The 22,037-nt window shown below is 32.6% G+C and overlaps 1 protein-coding gene across 1 annotated transcript; it reads left to right on the top strand.

Moving 5' to 3' along the window:
• The first annotated feature begins 513 nt into the window (after positions 1 to 513).
• On the top strand, positions 514 to 21,037 carry LOC138330254 (uncharacterized). The gene is given in 10 exon segments (XM_069277736.1): positions 514 to 1,149; positions 4,271 to 4,771; positions 4,774 to 7,050; positions 7,888 to 8,082; positions 10,568 to 10,768; positions 11,751 to 11,915; positions 12,200 to 12,546; positions 13,008 to 13,104; positions 17,841 to 17,920; positions 19,056 to 21,037. Coding segments are annotated over 10 exon segments (4,140 nt in total). The 5' UTR covers positions 514 to 950; the 3' UTR covers positions 19,134 to 21,037.
• The last annotated feature ends 1,000 nt before the right edge of the window (positions 21,038 to 22,037 follow it).

Below are 22,037 nucleotides of genomic sequence, written 5' to 3' on the forward strand. Positions count from 1 at the left end.
CTCTTGTTTTTGTTAGAGAAAAATACCATTTGTCAGCGGACGAGCATCTTTAATTATTTTCAAAAATATCAAAGTCTGATGATTTTGAAGAAAACATAACTTAGAATTGTATGTGTTATTAAAATCACCAAAATAATCTGGTTTGCATTACTACTCCAGGGAAAACAACATCAGAATACAAACGAAGATATCGTACACATTGCAGTATAGGAACATGTATCAAATAGGATATCGGATTAATAGAATCTTAAAATTAATCGAATTTAGTTTTAATGTTGTATACAAAAAAATCATAACCTCTCCAAACAAAAAACCTGCGATATAGACGACAACACGATATGAGTATAGTAACACAACCTCCCCCCCAATAATAAAATTAAAAAAACCCACAAAAAAATACAGATGTGAAAATAACGTTTAAAAACTCATCAACAAAAAAAAAAAAAAAAAAAAATAAAAAACAACAATCATAAAAGCGACTGGATTCAAATTTAATAAATATATAAAAATAAATAATATTAAAAAAAAACAAAAACAGGTTTGACTCAATACTCAGGAAGTATAAATGTAAATCATACTTCTGACTTTTTAAGTAACTGGAATTAGCTTCATTATTTGTATTGTTAGCCACAAAAGGAACTGAAAAACGAGTGAATATATTGTTTGACTTCACGTCCGGGAAGTAACGCTAATAAACCTGTAGTACTGTGTATTGAGTATGTCACCTGTCATCCGCAATCCGACGGACGGAACACATGACGGATTACTTTATAGCGCGCGAGTGCCAAAATACATCAGTTTTGTAGTTGTCGCGTTTGAGGCTACACCTCCGTTCAGGCATCAACAACATGGACGTGCTTTGGTGTTAAAGATTTTTTTTCTGAAACTCTACCCAAACACCAAAGTTAACATGGGATTATCTATGTGGATTATCACGTAACGCTGCAACCATGACAGTGGCACAAGTGTTGCCCATAGTAACCCTGTATGCTTCCATTTTTTGTCCGGATAAGCAGCCCCTCGGAAGCAATGCCGGAAAAGACTATCTCCAGCGGACAGGTCTGGATTCTTGGGAATTAAAATGTTGTCCCCAGGGTTGGATATATGTTCATAGGAGATGCTCCTGTATTCCTATATCCGCAATGACAGGTATGTGGGGTTTTTGAGTATTGCGCAACGAAAATAACTGGAAAATGTATTTTTGGTCAGAGATGAATAATTAGTGGATTCTTTATGTTTAATGGTTGGCTAACTTTTTGTCAATTTGATTAATTTGTTGAAAAAAATCATCATACTAACCTTAACAAAATAAGGGATTCTTTATGTTTGAGGGTCGACTGATTTTTTGTCAATCTAATTAATTCGTTACACATCAATAATAAACAGTTAATGGATTGATAGAAACAATTATAGATAATTAAATGAATAATCACATAAGGAAAATCCGCAATAAAGTATATTCGTAAATGACTTGCTTTATTTCCACCAGTTGTATAAATATTTACATAGCAATTTGCCACACAGTGATGAATGGCGTGATACATCACATGTAAAAATGTGTAATAATTATTTCACCACTTTCTTTAAGAATTGAGCGTACATCCAGACGCTTTATGTCGTTAAAGATGTATTACTACGTTGTAATAGAAGTATCACTGTATTGACGCATTAAGATTTAGTGTGAGAGTTCCACGGATATTCACCGACCTTCGAAATGAATATAACATTCCAAACATACTGTGTCCGGGTTTTCAAACCTATCGTAAGACAGATTTCTACAACATGATCTGTTTTATCGCGAGAAATTCAATTTTACTACAATTTCATTGGACTAAACAACAACTACCCAATTAGTTACTTAGTAACTTCATCGCATATCAAAAATATATCGTGATATGATAGTCATGGCTGTGCATGCCTAAAGTAGGTAATAAATGAAAATATAAGTAAACATCTGAAAGTGTTCTACATTTGACGACTTCATAGTAAACATATGCAATAATAGTAATAAAAATAACATTGATTAAAACAAATGAGATGCGTACGATTTTCTGTGAAATGTTAAAAATATAAAACAATAAATGAAAGTGTATTTTTAGATTTTAAATCAAGTGAGTACGTACAATGTATTCAGAAAAAATTTACACAATTTCCCATGTACTAAAACCTATGTATTTTTTATACAATTTCTAACTTGATGTGATGTTAAGAAATATGTTAGCAATTGCCTCTAAAAAACCAACACTATTAACATGAAATATCTTAGAAAATGGATGGCCATTTCCCTAACCCTCAAACTTGAAGACAAAGTATCATACTAACAATGGTGTATTCTTTTGTAGTGATCACAGAAAAATACCCACCAATTGTTCTAAAGAATGATTAGAAGTTTCGGTATATATTTCGTGGATAAGGTAATAAGCAATTGCTTATATTAAAATGACTAATGGCTGATATTTTATCCTCGGAAAACAAAGTTGTCGTCACTGATGCCAAGAGAAAAACAATTGTTCTGTGGTAAATATTACTAAATGTATATTTTTTTATAATGGATAAGTTTTGATCTTTTTGTGAATATTCTTGTGAATATGAAAAATACTATTAGTGTATTAACTACATCAAAGATTCGGAAATAATACCATAACGAATATTAAACGACCTTTTTGGAAAAAAACCCGGAGAATTCGTAAAAATAAATTATTACGAATAGAGAATTTTTATGCCTTAATTTTTTTTGTGAGAAATCAATCAAGAAGCTAAGCGATATGTCAATGAATAGAGAATTTGTGTTAAAATTCTTCAAAACATGGATAAAATTATTGACAGAAAATTGTGGACAAAAATTCTAATACAGCACTATCAGTGCAGGCCTAACAAATATACATCTGAAGGTCTTACTTAACCTTGTAGGATCCTATAAACGAGTGTGAAGAGTTGACCATGAATAACTCATTATTCCGTTGCACGGCCAGTTTATCGGTGTATTTGACCATTGTCCGACAGCTTGATGACCATGAGTGACCCAGATTAGTCAGTTTGCCCACATATCGACTTTTTCTCGGCCAGCTAATATTAGGATTTACCTGTATTCCCTTATATACAAGGTGTTAGCTATAGTCACGTTAGGAAAAACTTCTGCCCGGAATAAGGACGCTTATGATAGAATGATAGTATCATAAAAAAGTACATCACCTGTTGGTTAGACCTTGATCTATATAGACAGTCTACATATATATGGTATTGCTATAGGTGAGATGGTAGCATGTATGGTATGCTAAGGATATTCTGATATTATCATAAAGACGTACAATGCATTTTCGTATGAGAAATTATATATGAAACGTTTTAAAGTTGTATAAATTGTTTTATGCTATGTGCTGCATATCTAAAGCTAAACATGAAACGGAATTAAACTGGACTTTATAAAGTGGTAAAACCGCCATAACGATATCGCTGTTTTAAACAAGGAACTATAACAATGGCATTTATATTAATATAATTATTTTGCAACCTATTGTATGCCAATTGAAAAATAAATACAAATTATGAACTGTTTATATTGAGCCCCGGTAATGAATGTTACATAACATACAAACTTTGGTCAGCATTTTTCTTTGACGTCCTTTTGACATGTATTGAGTTAAAACTAGTCTAATTCAATGATAAGGCGAAATGGCGTTTTGAGGATACTATTAACGTGAAGGGGGCTACTATAGCGTATCGAAATTACATTATTAAACGATAAGGCTATAGCAGTAAAACCAGTCATCTACGTAAATAGATATTCATATGAGTCTAGCATTAGAAAACTGTTATTTATCTGTACATGTATGCAAGGAAATATCGCACAAAATCAACTGAAAACCTTCAAGAATGACCTCGGTGGCGATCCATCTCAAATGATGCAGCTTATATTTTGAATCGCTGACAGTTTGTACTTTTTATCCTTTAACAGTCATTAAAACATACATAGTATGCATATTAGGTATGAAAGCCAACAATGTTGCAAATGTGTCCATCTTGTATCGCATCTGAAATAGTGTACTCGACTCGGTGCACGTGCTGAAATTCTAAAATACAGCACTTACTATGTGGTAGGTGTATTACGACATCACCAATTTGGGTTTCAAAATAAAATTAAATATTTATAATTTTTCTTCTTTGCAATATGAAATCTTTCTAAAATTCGTTTGATGATACAACGCTACCCAAATAACTGTTAATGAAATTGATATGAATTAACCTGTGTTTATAATGCATTTATTCATAGGGTTTGGCTACCACCCTGGCGTTGGGATGCAAGGAATGAGGAGGTCATCGTTCAGTAAAGGTCCGAGAGACATGTATTTATCACCGGATGTTCATAGTCACGTGGATATGAAGGCAACTTCCGGCGCAGATTTACATCATACAATTAATTATAATACATATCAACTTGTAAATTTTATGAAGGGTAGCCATATAAAACAGAATTCCAATCAAAGAAATGCTTTTCTTCTAAGACAACACAGACTTAGATACCAAAATAATCTACGTCAAAAACAAGTGCAGCAAAGACATAAACCGAATAGTGACATTCCTTTAAAAGGGAAACATATCGTTCATATAAGACATTCACAGAAGAGCAAAAATAAGAACTTACAAAAATCAAAATTACATAGAAGCAAAAACAATTTTCCATTAGGAAATTCACAACCTTTCGGAAAGAGGAATTTAGATGCAGCTACAACGGGACAAGTACAAACAAATGTTGCTCACCATCAGTCAGGTCTTGAAATAGTGACTTCGGTACAAACAATCGTTTAGGAATGGAAAACACCTTACATAGTCGTCAGGGAACAAATCAGGGAGGATTTCAAAATAATTTTGAGAGCAGCTTTGATGGGTCACAATGGTTGCCAGGAAATCCACAGGGGGGTTCTGGCTCCGTTCACAATCATCTCGGGAACGATGGTACAAATACAATCTCGGGTAATAACTTCATGAATCCGTTGACAGGCACAGGTTTCGGTGCAAGCGGGTTTTCCTCTGCTAGTAATAATGGTAATCTCCAGAATAACGTTGTAGCAGCTAACAACGGAAATATCGGCAATGGTCAAGCGTTGTCTACAAACATAGGTATTGGTTCTTCTCCAAACAACATAGGCATTCAAAATGATATTATCAACAATGCCAATAATGTAGACCCACTTAATGCTAATGGATTTAGCGATGGAGGGTCTGGTTTTGCTGGAAATATTAAGACAGGCTTTTCCAATGGTGGAAGTTTTGATTTGAACAATGGCGGAAACATGAATGGTCCTTTTCCATCGATTACTGATGTGGAGAGACAACCTAGTCTGAAAGATGGAGGCACTTTGAGTGGAAACATTGGTATGGTTCCAGGTGGAACTTTTCATGAACCACTAGCAACAGTTGGGGATCCAAGCGCGGGTAACTCATTGAACATTCAATCGCAATTACTTGGAACCGATCCAAATTTAAGTAATGTTGGATCTATTTCTTCTGACTCTCTACTTGGTGGTAGTGACCCAAATGTTGTAAGCAACAATATGAATGTGGACGCATTCCCGTCGTCGATGGGTGGAGATCCTGGCCTATTTTTAGAATCTCAAAACCCAGGGTTAAATCCAGGAACAAATACTTTCGATCAAAGTAGTGTATTTAATTTAGATGGATCAATCACAAATAATGATTTATCAAGTCAAAATTCCGCTGTTTTTACCGGGAATGATGCTGGACTTGACATGACCTTGCTGTCAGGAGCGGAGGAATTATTTTCTCTAATGAGAAATGGAGGCGGTCCTGTTAATGGTGATATTGGAAGAAATAGTTTCTCTAACGGAAACAAATGGGACGCTACTAACTCAATACAACCGTTCCTGGCTAATTCTAATGGCGGATTATCTAGTGAATTACAGAACGGTCAAACCTCCGGTACTACCAAGTCGCTAATTGATCAGCTTCTTGCGTTGAATATGGCTAACAGTTTACTAGAATCTGGACCAAACGTAGGGAATGTGTTAGGGAATAATGGGAATGGTGGTTCAATGGGTTTGAATGAAAATCAAATACTGGCCGGCACTGTTACTAACAACATCGGAGTGAATGCATTTGACCAAAACATACCAACAGATCCTACCATGATGAATAATGCTATGTTACTAGACGATAGAAGTATATTAGAGAGTCCCGTCAACCCGCCACGACGACTGGTGACGGAAACCATTGTATTAAACACTCATGATCCATTAATAACTGGCCACACCGCTACCCGAAAAGTCAGCGTGGACATCGCCGGTAGTGACACTTCCATCGGCGGGATTCTTAATACTGGGCTGTTAACAGGGGACACAAGAAGTAAAGGAATTGCCGTTGATGGGATGTTTGGCGATATAGGACTTGATAATTCAATCGGCGCTCTAGAAAAAGGAACTTCTAGTGGCAGAACCAAAGATCTGACGGATATAGATGTTGTGAATCGCGGAATCGTAGGTATTGGTGTACCGGGTGGTCGTTCAAAAATACGCGAAGGACTAAATGATCTTCCGGGTGGATCCGGAGCATTCCGCATGCGCACACTGCCTAAAACAGCAGTCGTTTCCGGTGGGTCAACAAACGTTTTGTTTGATGGTTCTGTTAAAAAGTCCCCCAATCCGCCAGACAGACCGTTTGATACATATAACAAACTAGACTCACAGTTCGGCATGGCTGAACAACTAATAGGACTGTTAGATAAAACGAAATCTCAAACTTCCATTATCACGAAGGTGCCACATAGTCAGTCTGAATTTGGTATTGGGAATTTTCAAAGACTACCTCAAGTCGTGCCAAGGATTACCAAAGAGCAGTCCGCCATAGAAACCTCCATTAATGAGATATTGACCATATCGGCCGCAGAAACGGCAATATCCAAGGCTGCGAAGGACACTATGTCCCAGAAAGAGACACCGTCTGTCCCAACAGAACCCACGGGGGGACGCTTCGTGAGTCAGACTGGATTGGAAATATCTGCTTTCCATGCTGACACAGACCGAACTCTCACAAAAGGTAAGAAAAATTTCGATGTAATTAAATGTCGTTAGGTATGAATCATCCATTGATATTTTTTTTGTATCTTATCACTAAAAGTCCAATCTGATTCAAATGCAGATCCTCAATTATCACTACGTTGGATAAGAGGATCTGACAACATCCCACGTTCTGGTGACCTTTGAAAATGACCAATCAAATTGCTGTGCCAGAATCTTGACTGGGGACGAAACTGTTTGAAAAAAATGTCAAACATAATTTCTTGTACGTAGTCATCTCGCCCAAAAAGCACAAAAAAAACCCCAACTAAATGTATATTATACTGGGACGAAAGGGGGTAATCAATTTACGTCGAAAATGTATCTGATCTGAAGCACACGTCATCCGAACACGACTCCTTCTGGGATATTTCAATCAGATTGCTAAATGTCTGAGTAGCTAGTTAACTAGATTAAAAAGTTCTTTCGGTATATTACATTTTTTATATAAATGGTTGTACAATTTGAACCTTTTTTGCATGTTAATCACCTATGAATCCTAAATGTCTGAAAATAAAATGTTTTGAAATGCTATTTTTCACACTTTTTTGAAATAATGAACAGAAAAGTGATAACAAATTGCTGATTGTTTGTTTGTATATCTGCTGATATATATTGAATTAGTAACGATTTTGAATACTGTTTTTGGTAGTGAATATGTCTTTAAGATAGCACAGTGGAACGAAACAAACGTGTCCAAACGACAATTAAAACGCCATGGACGTAGAAACGCGAAGTGATGGCTCCTGATATCTTGATTTTAAATGTTTGTCTCTATTTGACGTAATATGTATTGTTATAATCCTTCACTTTTTAGATGTGTGCCTAGGCTGTACTATGGATGGTGGGCTAGGCTACATACGTCATCCCACGCGCTGTGATCAGTTCGTAGTCTGTTACCCGGACCAATCAGGCACATTCAAGCCACGAGTTCAGGACTGCCCTTATGGACAGTTCTGGAGTAATATTGATGTAACTTGCAAGCCATCCAAAGATGTCAACTGCGAAAACGGTAATTTAATATATTAATCTGTGTTTAAGTGAATTGATCTATTCGTAGAAATTTGGTGCCAGGTCGATTCCTTTATGAACGTTTGTAATTCCTAGTGGGCAAAGACGTATTCTAATGGTGTGGACAAAGTATTGTCAAATTTTCGAGGCGATCTGTCCCTTTGTAGTTCCTGTAATACAAATTACAAAAAAAAAAAAAAAAAAGTGTGATAATTTAAAATTTATTGCAATATACCTCTAGGCTATAGAAAACATCTCCTCTCTTTGCCTCGATTGGTTACGCGTAAGGCTATGGACCGGAGGTCCCGAATTCGATCCTTAACGGATACAGTGGTTAAATATGTATAATATATTTAAATCTTTTAGATTTGCACCCATGTAGGAACTACAACGAGCTATGCAATAATTCCAAAGGAATTGATTTGACCCCTCTGAAAACTCCTGAGGTACATAAAAAGTTCATTTTAAACCCAAAAACACATCATTTTTTAAGTGAATTATTCTGTCAAAGTAAAATTGTTGAGTGAATATGCGACCCTCATTTTGATCCTATTATTGTTGCGAGTTGTACTGAATTTTTCTCATAATGCATAGCGAAAAGAAATTCAAGTCAGCAATTTTATTTCGAAAAAACAATGTGTTTCCAAATAGTGGAACCTACGCCGACTCTTCCATGTTATGTCGTATAAATCGTTTCAAATGTCGATGTTGAAATAAAAAAATGAAATGTATCTTACATTTAAATATAAAAAAGCCATCACATTCACTTATGTTACAGTCATATCCAACACATTGCATACAAATACTTTGGTTTTGGTTGAATTAGTATAACGTCCTATTAACAGTCAGGGTCACTAAAATATGTGCCATGTTTGTTGGTGGATCAAAACCGGTGTTCCCGGAGTAAAAACCACCAAACAGCGGTCAGTACCAGGCAACTGTCCCACGTGGGATTAAATCTCGCAAACAAGAAGTGGAGGTCTAGTGTTAATACAAGGCAAGACATCTGTGAATTACGATAAATGTAAATAACACAAACAAACAAATAAACAAACAGTTGTGATAATCATATCTATGACAACACATTTTATTTTGTGGTCTGATTTTTTTCCAGCAGGTTATTGACAAGTGATCACTATACCAACATATACGTCACAATTACACCCCCGCAACAAAACCAGCATGAGATGTTTTTGCCAATAAACCAACACGTGGAAATATCTCCATGGCTTTGACCTTGTTCCATAATGTGTCCTTGGGCGGCCGTAATGGTGTTAGCATCATCATTCTATATGGAACAATTACTTGTTTCACCACAAAACGAGCCGGCTTGGACATTATCGCCATAACACTATGTATGGCTGTTCAGCCTAGCATCTATGTTGAAGTACACCTTCATACACAAGTACCTGTGGAGTTGCAATTGCTAGCCAACTATTAAAAAATACCACAGCATTACAGTATTTACCGTCTACATTAAACCAATTAGAGAAACAAAAACTATATTTGATGCAACATAACAAAATATATGTCAAAAATAAAAGAAAAAATGACATCCGTATACAAACTCGATAGATATCCGCTAAAAATTAAAAAAAAAATCAAAGGAACAGTTATATATTTATATATTTTTTTATTTCCTTGGTGTTACTTACGAACTTATAAATAATTTTTCTTACTAAATATGGCTTTGTGATTGGCCATTTTTTTCCATACCACTATAAATAAAATCCGAGATGGCGCGAAAAATCTTGTTTTTTTTGTTTGTTATTTTTTAAGTTTTTTTTTTTTTTTTTTTTTTTTTTTTAAAGAAAATCACTTATTCACAAATAAAAGCAATTCATTTATTTCTTACAATAACCGAACAGTACATCATCAAATTCCTGTCGGAATACATTTTATTTTAATTTAATCACACCACACATACCCATTTGCAGACCACAGTTACATACTTACAACATTTTGACAAACAAGACAGTTCACACATAAGCTAACGCTTACTTTAACTCCTGCTCATAAAGTTTGAGAAAATTGCATTTTGGTCGTTACACACAAAATATCAGGCATTTCACATGTCAAAACTTCGCTTATTTCACTTTGAATAACTTGTCATAGTGATACATTTAGAAGAATTTCAAAACTATGCCATGTCATCCATTTAACTTGCTTGTATATTTTTTCGTTTTAATACCAATCATTTTGCATTGAATCATTACGATGAACTTGGTTTTAATTTGTTTTACAACTAAGCATAAATGGATGTTGATATAATGAATACCAGAAATAAATTAAATAAGCTTTCATTTATTCAAAGTCTGTAGTTTTATGTGCAGCGAACGATTTAAAAGTATTCTTCAAAAAGTATTAGAAATGTTAATACTAAAATAGAAGATGCCATAAAATGCCAGAAATGCACGATTCAAACTATTTTACATTAAATGTCATAATTTTTTTTTTAATATTTCATTTATTTTCCAATTCCATAGATCATTGCAAAAAGCTAGCAGACAAGTACCAGTTTTCACATTCGACAAATTGCGTCGCTTACTGGCAGTGTCAAGCTGGCCATTCGGTCATTCGTTGTTGTCCGGACGGCCGGACATTTGTCCAGGGCGAGGGATGTGTATACAGCTCTGTGTGTGCAGACAGATGTCCAGTCACTAGTCCGTCCCAGTTCATGTGGCAAGGTAATTATGATTTTGACGCCATTTGTCTTTTTTTTAAAGTAAAATATATTTCCAACGGAAAGTTTGTTTGTTTTACGGCCCATCGACAACTTGAGTCATTTAGGCCAAAACTGCATGGCATGCAACAGTTGGACCTTTAAATACTTCTTTAGTTTTGAGTATAATCAAAATTGATAATGTATCATGGGTTCTTCGTTTGAAATAATTAACTTACATTATATATAATAATAATAATGATAATGGTGCCTAATAAGATAATATTGTGAGAAATACAAAATAATCGAAGATAATATTGTGAGAAATGCAATAAATAATGTCTTAAGCAATGTATATCCGATTATTTACCGGGGTCAATTTTTAAATCAAAAGGGAAAAATAAGATGTTAGTGGATTTCAATTTTTGCGATCTTGTTATAAGGTACATATATAATTCAACCATTTCTCAAAATTCAGCGGATCAGATTTTCGCAAACATAGCAAATGTCACGGAAATATCCTCCGGGCTAAAATAATCAGCTATACAATACTTCTTTAATATCATCTTGAAAGGTATATTTTTAAATGCATTGTTATAAATAAACTTATGATTTAATGATAAATGATTAAAATTGAATAATGTAAAGACAAACTTCCTAAAACAAATCACATAGATAGTTTCAAACTTCTGAATGAGAGTTTATGAAATTTATCTCAACGTTATGTGAGTATTCATTATCAGTATTCTAATGACATTTACAATTTAACAAAAAAATAACCTTTGATGCTAAATATAATGACTTATAAGACATATGATTTTTAAACTTGATAACATGATTTTTGTAAATCGAAGGGGCATTGTGGTCTCTAAAAAACTAATAACATGTTTCAGCATTTGATAACTGCAAGATTCAGATATTTAAAAAAAAGAAAAGTCTTGGAATTGACGATTATAATATCCTACTGTTAACTTGATATTCTTAAACCTTTTCTTTTCGTTTTACAGTTAACTGTAACAAACGTCCCGTATCTAATGATGTGACGATATACGAGAAACACGTGACGACAGGCTGGGTTTCAGAGAAGTGCGGCATTGGTCAGATTTACAAAGGAGAAATATGTGACTGCATACCAGCTGATATGGGGAATCCAACCTACTCGTTCAAAGGAAGTGTGTATTATTGTATCATTTCTTCCTTTATTCTTTCAGTATGTTCTATTTTATTTACTTTGTATTATTTTTGTCTCAATCTTTCTTTCTTTTTTTTCTTTCTTTCTTTCTTTCTTTCTTTCTTTCTTTCTTTCTTTCTGTCTTTCTTTCACACATAATATTTGGTTCTAATTATCGATTTCTTTCTTTCTTTTCTTTCTTTCTTTCTTTCTCTCTTTCAAACACAATATTTGGTTCTAATTATCGACAACTAATAATTCTAATTTTTCACTTTTTTTTTCCAGTTTGTAAGCCTGAAGTATTTCTGCCTTTTGATACCGACTTCAAGGATTACTCCGGAAGTAATACTTACGTAAGGACTGAAAATGTGACGCTGTCGAATGGCGCTGCGTGTTTTGACGGGACATCTGTAATATCAATGCCTAAATTTGCCAATATGGATTTCGGTAAAACTGTTTTCATGAGAATCAGGTACAAGCAAATGGATCTTAAAATTGGAACTGAAGCTCTGCTATACAATGGCGATTGTGAAGAAGTGCCTACTTTGGTGGTGGGGACGAAACCCTCCGGAAATTCATTTTCTGTAAAAACAAACACAGGTGCATTCGAAACATCTTGGGTCCCGTCATCAGTAAGTAATAATACCGTTATTTCAAATTTTGAAAAAAATGCATCACTTATAAAGATTATTTTTAAGGCAGTACTAATTATCCGCAAAATGTTGAATGTAATCAAGAATAATTGCTTTGTGATTCTGATTTCATGTTTGATATTGCGAAGATTGCTTGAAATTGCATCTATATACTGTAAAATAACTCATATTATCGGGACATAATTTTGGCTGTTCATGTCAATATTATTTTCTTCACGACGATATGATATCGATCTTAATAGACACATGACTCTTTTAACTATACTTGATACGAATTCAAGTCGTTTAATTTTCGCGATTTTCGTTTATTTCGCGAACTTTACCCGTACACGAAAACAATTTGGTATATGAAGTATACGACCAGATTTGTTTTAATTTGTTTAATGGTGAAGTGCAAGACATATATATTTATAATAGTATTCATATTTTGTAATATTCAGGTTAACCCAGCCGACTGGAGAGATGTAACAGTAACTATAAGTGATGGACGATTGGAGGGACAGTCTGGTATCAACACCCGCGATATGGATGTGTCAGGTAAATAATGATAATTTGTAACAAGCATTTTCATTAGCTTAAAATTAAAAAATAACGTCACCAAAAAAGCTGAATTACAAATTAATTGTAACATCGGTAAATGAATATCCATAGAAACAATTTCATATCAAATAACAAAATTATTGCAAAGTCTGGATAAACAAACCGTTGTTTACAAAATCACAAGGAATAGCTAAAACAAATTAGTAAGCACATGTTCAAGAAATTTTGATTCTATATATCACTTATATTATCAAGTAAAGTCATCAAATATCATCAATTTTGCATCTTTAAATGTGAATGAAATGTAAACAAATTGATCGTTAGCATTATTTTTACTTTATTTTTTTTTTATTTTAAACTCAAAATAACAAAAAGATATAAAAAAAATATCATTAAAATAAGGGAAAAAAATACAGTAACATTCGTCAATGGTGGATAATTAGTGGAAACGGAGGTTATCAAAACTGATACCGGCATATATCAATCAAAAAAGGGCGAAAGTCCCACTATACAGAAAGAAACAACACGAATATACCAGTCTCCCGAAACAAACACCTGCTCTTCATACGTTCGACACACCGCATACATATGGTAGGCCGTCCTTTCATGACCCTTGTTGTTAATTAATCAAACAAACAAACTAATAAATCAAAACATGGATCAAAATTGGCAAAAAATCGTTGTTGCACGATTTAAAACTAAATGAAAACTATGTTTGCTAACTATACTGTAACCAGTACTTATTCTAGTTGGTAAGTCTTTATAAATACTTAACAACTCAAACAAAACATCATAACTTTAAAACATACTACAGTATAACTTGTCAAACCGGCTCTTGCCTAGTCCGGATCCCGTGTATAACGGCATTAATATAATAGAATTTCCTTCTTAATTTCTATTACAATCACTTGTTTAAAACCTTTATAATCCGGAAACCTGTTGATACCGGACAAATATACTCGTCCCGGTGACATACGGTTCAGACAAGTTACACCGTATTATGTACACTCTATCATTAATGTTAAAAAATATCCGAATAATTTAGATTGTTTAGTTTCTTGCGACTTAAGCTCATATACCGGTAACAAATTTTCACTGCGCAAAAAGTTTGTGAAATATTGACAATTTACACATAAGAGTTTATGAAATTATAAATAATAGATCTAGAATTTGTTGTTAACATGTGTATGACACTGTATAATGTATACTATATCATTAATATCCAAAATATTAATATAGATTGTTTATTGTTTCATAAACTTTTTGCTCAGTGAAATTTATGTAATGTTTAAAACATTTGAAATATGAAATTATCAATAAATAGACAAAGGGATTGTTAAACATAAGTGTATATGGTTACAACAATGTCCTGGCTGAATAAACAACGCATAATATGAGGATTGATATGGTTAAATAACAGTTGAAGATTGATGGCTGGCATGCCCTATGCAAATGCATCAAGACATATATACTTGATATGTAGACTGCATGTGGGAAACATCTGCGTATTTAATCCATATACGATCGAGTGGTTCCTTACATTAAAAGCTAAAGATATTAGATATCGTAAGGAAATACTTTGCTATTTATGGTATGCCTTATTACGTATAACCTCTTCTTTTAAGTCACAAACGGCCGATTTGAAGATCAAATCATGACTTACATTTTTCTAACCGGCAAGTAAAACTTCAATCGTTGAGGTTCATATAGTGTTTATACAAATGTACCACTCTAGTGGGATCTAGATTAATGATTTGGGGCGTATCTTTATTCCGAAAAGTAGTGAACCTTTAAGCCACAACCTTTTCTATTTTAATTTCCATTCATGGATTTTTGGGCATATTTAAGCTTAAATATTGTGACTATAAAGCACTCAGGCTAACTATTTGAGTTGTTTCTTATTTCAACTGACGAATTTAGTAATTCAAAGATGTTTGTCGTCACTCCCATATGTAATATTTTTGAAGGTTTTAGGGAGACAAATTTCGAAAGGAAATGTTTTTTTTATGAAATTTCGATACATATAACAAAAACTATTTATACAGTTGGAAATGAAATATATTCATGTGTTAGTAAGGTAAACGTATCTAAATCAAGCTATATGAAGTATTATGATAAAGGTTGAGACTATGTCGAAATATTCAATGAGAGGCACATATATTTTATCTTATTTATTAATCATTAATTTATTTATCATAAATAGATGAAAACAAGAAATGTACGAGTAAATCCTTAAATCGTTTGTTACTAAGTGATTTAAAAAATCAATAATCATTTACAATTCAATTTCGAAGTCTTTGAATGCAGCAAAATAATTTACATTGCACTTATCATCAATATGAATTAACGATTTGTGATAATAACATAACACATACAATATTAAGAACCCGGATATGTTATCCATAAACGATACTCAAGCATTATTAACGTTACCATGGTATCCAGATTTTTGCAATTTATATTTAGAAATATATGTTAATCGATATGACCTAATACAAGATGAATTGTCTGATGAATTATGTTAAGTTTGATTCAAACATTAGAATAAACCACATCGATAACGATGTTATTTTGACATTAATAATTTCCCCAATAAAATTATATACCGCATGCAATGATAATGAAGTATAGTAAGATCTGTGTTGAGAATCTGTCATCATCATCATTAAATCAGACATAATAGAGCGAGGATACCTTGATATGCATTTACACTATTATCTAACATTGTGTTATATGTAAATATCGATATAAAAAAACCGCAAGGTAGGTCACCGAATATATTGTGCTTTAGTTTTAATGACTCCCGGCGATATCGTGTAATAAATGTAACTCCAATTGTTCTTTTCTATCAGTTTAATGATAAGCAATAAATTAAACTTTTGAGGCTTGGTTGAAATTAATAAAAAAAATTAAAGTCGCATCAAACGGGAATCTTTTATTTGATGTGACTAAAATAAATGTTTATTTGTAGTTTTATTAGAGATGAATTTCATTACGCTTCAGGATATTAATGTTATGTAAATTATAACATGAAAAACGATATTGTCAATCTATTACTTTTCAAAATAGTATTTGGTTTCTTAACAAAATTATTTCAGCGTGGATCTGCTCACTTAAAATGAAAGAAATCATTTTGTGTATTAGTATACTTTGAATTCCTTGAACAAAACAAAAAAAGAAAAAAATATGTAAGCTTGTTTTAATCTCGTAGCGTTTAGCTTTTATCAGGCTTTGCTTGTTTTATGATTCATAACATTGTTATAAAATAAACTATATTCCTTATAATAATAGTTCTGAAATATAAGAAAATGTCAAGCTAAATTATATCAAATCATTAATTACATACGACATATAGAAACAAGAACATTAACGCTGATTATTGTTGATAATGATATACGTGTTATATACAATAAATTATGTATAAATTCCAAGTCATGACTGCACATCGTATATTCAGTCGTTTGAATGTAGAACGAAGGCGAAAATCACGCGTTGATCCTGACGCATACGTTTATGAGGAACAAGTGTTGGTGAGAAGCGTCATTAATCATAATTTAATGTATGTAAGTGTCCAAACTATGTCCAACGATAGCTGCACATAATACCTGACCATCACATAGGTGATAAAGTGGACACAATATATGTCTTGTCAAGAGGCTTTTTATCTGGTCAGTTCGGCCAGAACATATCTCCCGAGGCGATACAAACATTAAAAAAAGCGGTCACTCAAATTATCAATATTTTTTCCTTCGGCATATAATTTTATTTTTATATTGAATAGCATCTGAATCATAATCAAGCGTTATATATATATATATATATTATTTTCATTTTTGTTTTTACATACGGATTTTATCAGCGTTATGATACATATTTGATATCAATATTCCAATATTCTGACTAATACGAAAGAGTTTTTAAATTTTATTTATTTTTCATACTCACGAATCAAGATTCCAATTTGTAATTCCTCACCAAAAGTTGCCTGCCAAAATTTTGAGAATAACAGTACTTTCAATGCATAATTTCAATTTTACAACTATATTATGTACACCTATGGTGAAGTGAAATGAGTATATACGCTGAAAAGGTGAAGCCAAATGTGGTCTACAATTTCATTTCACATTTTTATTGTGTTATTAGTAATGATATAGTGATGTATGCAGGTTTGCTTGTTTGTTATATTAAATTTACTTCATATTAACAGCCAGGGTCATGTAAGGACGGCCTCCAATACTAAACAACGTGTTTAACGCTAACTTCAGGAAATATCAACCATTTTAAATTCCACTCAGGTGGCTTACCACCGTTGATTTGTACAATTTATGAAAGGCACATGACTTAGAAATCTAAATAATAGGAGTATATATGAGCATAATTGGCATTCATTTTGGCTGGAATTAGGGATTCAATTAGTAAATATATTTTCTTTTATATTCAAAATTCATTTCGAGACTCTTTGTCTATGAAATCTTCACGTCTTTATCTCAGCCAATCAGAAGCGACGTTACAAATGGCGACGCCATTTTCTCCTTTAGCCCTGACAAATTAATTTTGAAGCTAATGGAAAAGCGTATTACTGCGATATCATTTTGTCGAAATTTACTTTCTTTTGAAAAAATGATAATAAAATCGAGATAATAGTATATAAGTACTAGTATATTTTTTATATACAATTAAGATAATAGCTTCAATACCACTATTATAATATCTCTTCTGTTTTGCGATGATAGGTGGAATTGCTAGATCCCATTGTGGAATTAAACTTGGATGGGGAAGGAAATTCAAAAGTTTCGTCGGCTGCATAGATGAGGTGAGTATGGATTAGAAAGAGGCAGGATAAAGATAAATGGTCGGTTGTATGCCGAATTTATTTGAGAAATGCCTAAGGTACAATGTATTGAGAGAAATCGAACCCCGAATTGATTTTGAATATACATATCAACGGCGTTATACATGTAAATTGAATGTATCATACCGTTATGTACCCTTGGCGATAAAGAAGCAATAGTTTTGATTAGGAACGGTCCGTATAAAAAATAAATAGATAAAGGGAAGAAAATAAAATTTATATAAATGGTTGATACTTTATAATACACGGTTCCATTTCTTTTTATCTCTTTATATAGGTACTAGAATTTTGAATGTTTGTGATATTTGCCTTTATTAATTTGAAGGTAGTTTATATAACTTGTAAGTCTCTGAACATTATTACTATTATACACGGTGTCACTTCTTTCTATATATGTTCTAAATGTTTGAGCTATTTGTCTGTATTAAGTTGAAAAAATGTACATAATTTTATTTACATAAAGTCTCTGAACAAAATTTATATTATACTCGACAAACTTGATAAAGTATTTCAAAAACAATGTTCTCTTTTTACGAAATGATATGCCTTACAACTGATTTATTGTTTTTACCCACTCATATCCTGCGTATGCTGGTGATATGAAGAAATATGATAATATGTCTATTGCATTATCGGCTATTATTCTGAAATATTGGCCATGTTGACATTTATTATCTTCTTTACTCTATGGGATAGTTTATACCTTCCCCACGCTGATATACAGTCTGTCATATTGCCCTAACCATTAATCAAATAAGTCATTATTAATTATTGTCTTATATTCATTTATGTATATCAGAAAGACATACTGTGTATTAGATGTCGATCACATACATGTTGTCGTCCTGCGTTTTGTTCGTAAATGGTTTTTCGCATATGCAATATTTCATGCATGCGTTATTTCCAATTTGTTTCATATTTGACCACTACACAAATTTGCGATCAAATCTTCTTACAGATGATCAGTTCGAAGAAACATTGTGAATCGCTTTCAGGCTATCTCACAAAAATTTGTGCTTCGCGGAAGTAAAGTGGTTTACATTAAAAAAGGTATATTTAGAAATTTTGTTAATGCATATGTATTTGTAAATTGCAGGTATCGATATACCGGTGTATCCCCAATACCAGAATGGCCCCAGACGGAACATTACAGACCGCTATCACAAGGAGATAAACATCATGTCATTGAATTTTATAAGCAGTCATCATTTTCACAGAATTCATTTCAAGGTGTCACAGAATTCATTTCAAGGATGCTTCTATAGCAATATAAAAAGTTGGTGATGCTAAGGTTTTTATTCGACATCATAGACATTTAAAACAAGGTAATATTAACTTCAGGCAATTATAAGAGTTATTTAATAGATACATTGTGTATTTATAAATCTAACTCTATTTTTAACAGTTTAAATAAAAACGAATATTTTGAAAACTGAATTTACACTATGGTTTCGTAATAGAGTTGTTTGTCAAAATAATAATATTAATAAGTTCAGTTATTGCTTCATCGTTTACTTATAACGTCTTTGCATATTATAGAGTTATTTGCCCTCGCGGGTAGGTATTGAATGTTACATCATGTGTTTGCGAGCGTAACGTCATACTTTTCAAAGAAACTAACGTGAGTTTCGCTCACAAAACAATGACATCACAATGGACACCTACCCGTAAGGGAGATGACTATGTTATATGCAAAGACCGAATAGTATGTTTTATGACTGCTGTAACGTTTCCTGTACAATATGTATACTAGAAATGTCAATCAATTTTAGATTTTTTCTTGTGTTTCTCGTTTTCATATCATCTCAACCATGCACTATTGTCTCCATTCAGTATGTGTTTATTCAGACATGTTTGTTAGCGATCTTACAACAAGGCAATGAGAATTGTTATACAGTATTTATTTTAAATTCAATAGATTTCTTTCTGTTGAATATTTTATTTATTGTGTGACGTCTTGTTATTTGATTGACGCTCTCTCTAAACTCTTAGTTTTTTCCACAATGATAATTGTATGTTGAATGGTATATCATTGTATTTCATTTCATTTAGTTGGAAAAATAATCTGTCACAACCAGAAAGCCTCTAAATGGCATCTTGATAACACCAGGTTCACAAAAATTATCAGATATGTTTTAAACGTTTTCTTGTATTTTGTAAATGTAATTACATTGTAATGTATGGCTTTCTAATTGAAAATGATATTTTTTGGTTCTATCAAATTGTGAAAATTTATTGAAATTCGAAAAATTGTGCCTTAATTGTATGATGTTTTAAACAGTGCTTCACATCTCCGTCTTCGAATTTTGTTTTTTCGCCTTTTTTAACAATAAGCGGTACAAAAACTGTATATATAATGATTATTTGTGTGAAGCAACAACTCTTATATCCAGAATTCAAGTCATTACGCCCCTACCAGCAGAGAACGCATCGTTACAAATGTTCAAATGCAACAAATTTCAAGTACAGTATTTCTGTTGAATATATACAATGGTACTTTTGTCTCATTTCGGTGTCTGAAAATGAACATATTGGTGTATGTTCGTTTGTTCGATATTTCAGCACAGGTGTTGTCAGTTATGAGATACGGACAAATCAGAAATGGGATTCAGTCAAATAACCCAGGGATTAATCCGATGTCAAATAATTACGTACAATGAATATTTTAATTGATAGCATGTGTAGCTACATATAGCATGCATGAAGGGCAGTAACTCGTCATTATCATTCCCCAAATGAAGTATTCCTTCTAATTTTCTCAGTTCACTATCAGCTATATAGTTGCAGCTAACAGAAAAATGACTTTATTTTGTGTAATATTATGAGGTTATAATGCTGATAAATCATGTATTTCCGGTAAGGAGATATACATGTAACATATAGATTAGTTTGTGAAATGTAAAATGAACAGAAATTTGGCTGTTATAAATAATTAAGATGGTATTATTAGTAGCGATGCTAAGGAATACTTTTATTCAATTACAACCAGTGTTTGAAAAAAAATATGAAAAAATGTTCATAATGTTATAATTTGAATAGTAGTTGCAAATGTTTTCAACATATATTAAATAATGATATTGTTATCAAATGAATCGTGTTGGAGTGCTTCTTTTGTTAAAGATGTAACTTGACTCGGTAACCCTATAGAAGCAGAAAAAAACGACTTGTTAGAATCAGAGACGTCATGCAAGATGGAAGACTGTCAGCACGCTTTGTGAAAAACCACTTGAGTCTTGTGATTTGACCCCAGAATGGCAAAATCTGTCAAAAGTGCAGAAGTTTAAAACTCTAATAAGTAGAATAAACCTTGTTTCTTGATGAATAATAATTATATTTCCTCTCGTGAGGTTGCAACGTTTATGACAGTTTCAATCAATAAAATATAACTTATTCATCAAGAAACAGGGAATACCCTCTATCTAATTTTAATACCAGAGCAAAATCACCAAAAACATATATTTGAAAAAATGGTCACTTTAGCATTTTAACGATAGGCATAAGATTGCGATTTATATTTTATGTATTTCATGGACATCAAGATATCAAGAAGATAAATATCCACAAAAAGTTATACAGGTAAAGAAAATGCAAAGATGTCTGGATTTGGAAGTTTGATAGTCGCGAAAAATTCAATATGCAAAAAAAAGTGGTTGAAAGGTAAGAGAACTGGACTTACGGAGGCTGTCTGTTAACCGGGATCGACTGCACACATATATGGTAACATTTATGTAAATATATAATTTGATTATAATTTTATCACTACTAGTAAAATTAATGTTATTTTCGTATAGATCTACATTGTATTTCACAATACTAAATATAATACTGGCGAATCTGTTTTAAAAACCTCTATCTCCTGAAGCGGAACATGGCTCAAAAACTTGACGTTATCGTGATGTCATAATAGACACATCGACATCGCGTATTGATTTGGAAAGAAAAAAATCCTTGAGAAATCACTACCATCGGACAATAAAACGAATTCTACTTTATCAAGTAATCTATAAAATTAATACCGGCATTAATGACATTATTTTGATTGCATAGGTTTATGAGAAAATATCTTTGTTAACAGTTT

This window comes from Argopecten irradians, chromosome 8, assembly GCF_041381155.1.
Source record: "Argopecten irradians isolate NY chromosome 8, Ai_NY, whole genome shotgun sequence".
Taxonomy (NCBI): domain Eukaryota; kingdom Metazoa; phylum Mollusca; class Bivalvia; order Pectinida; family Pectinidae; genus Argopecten; species Argopecten irradians.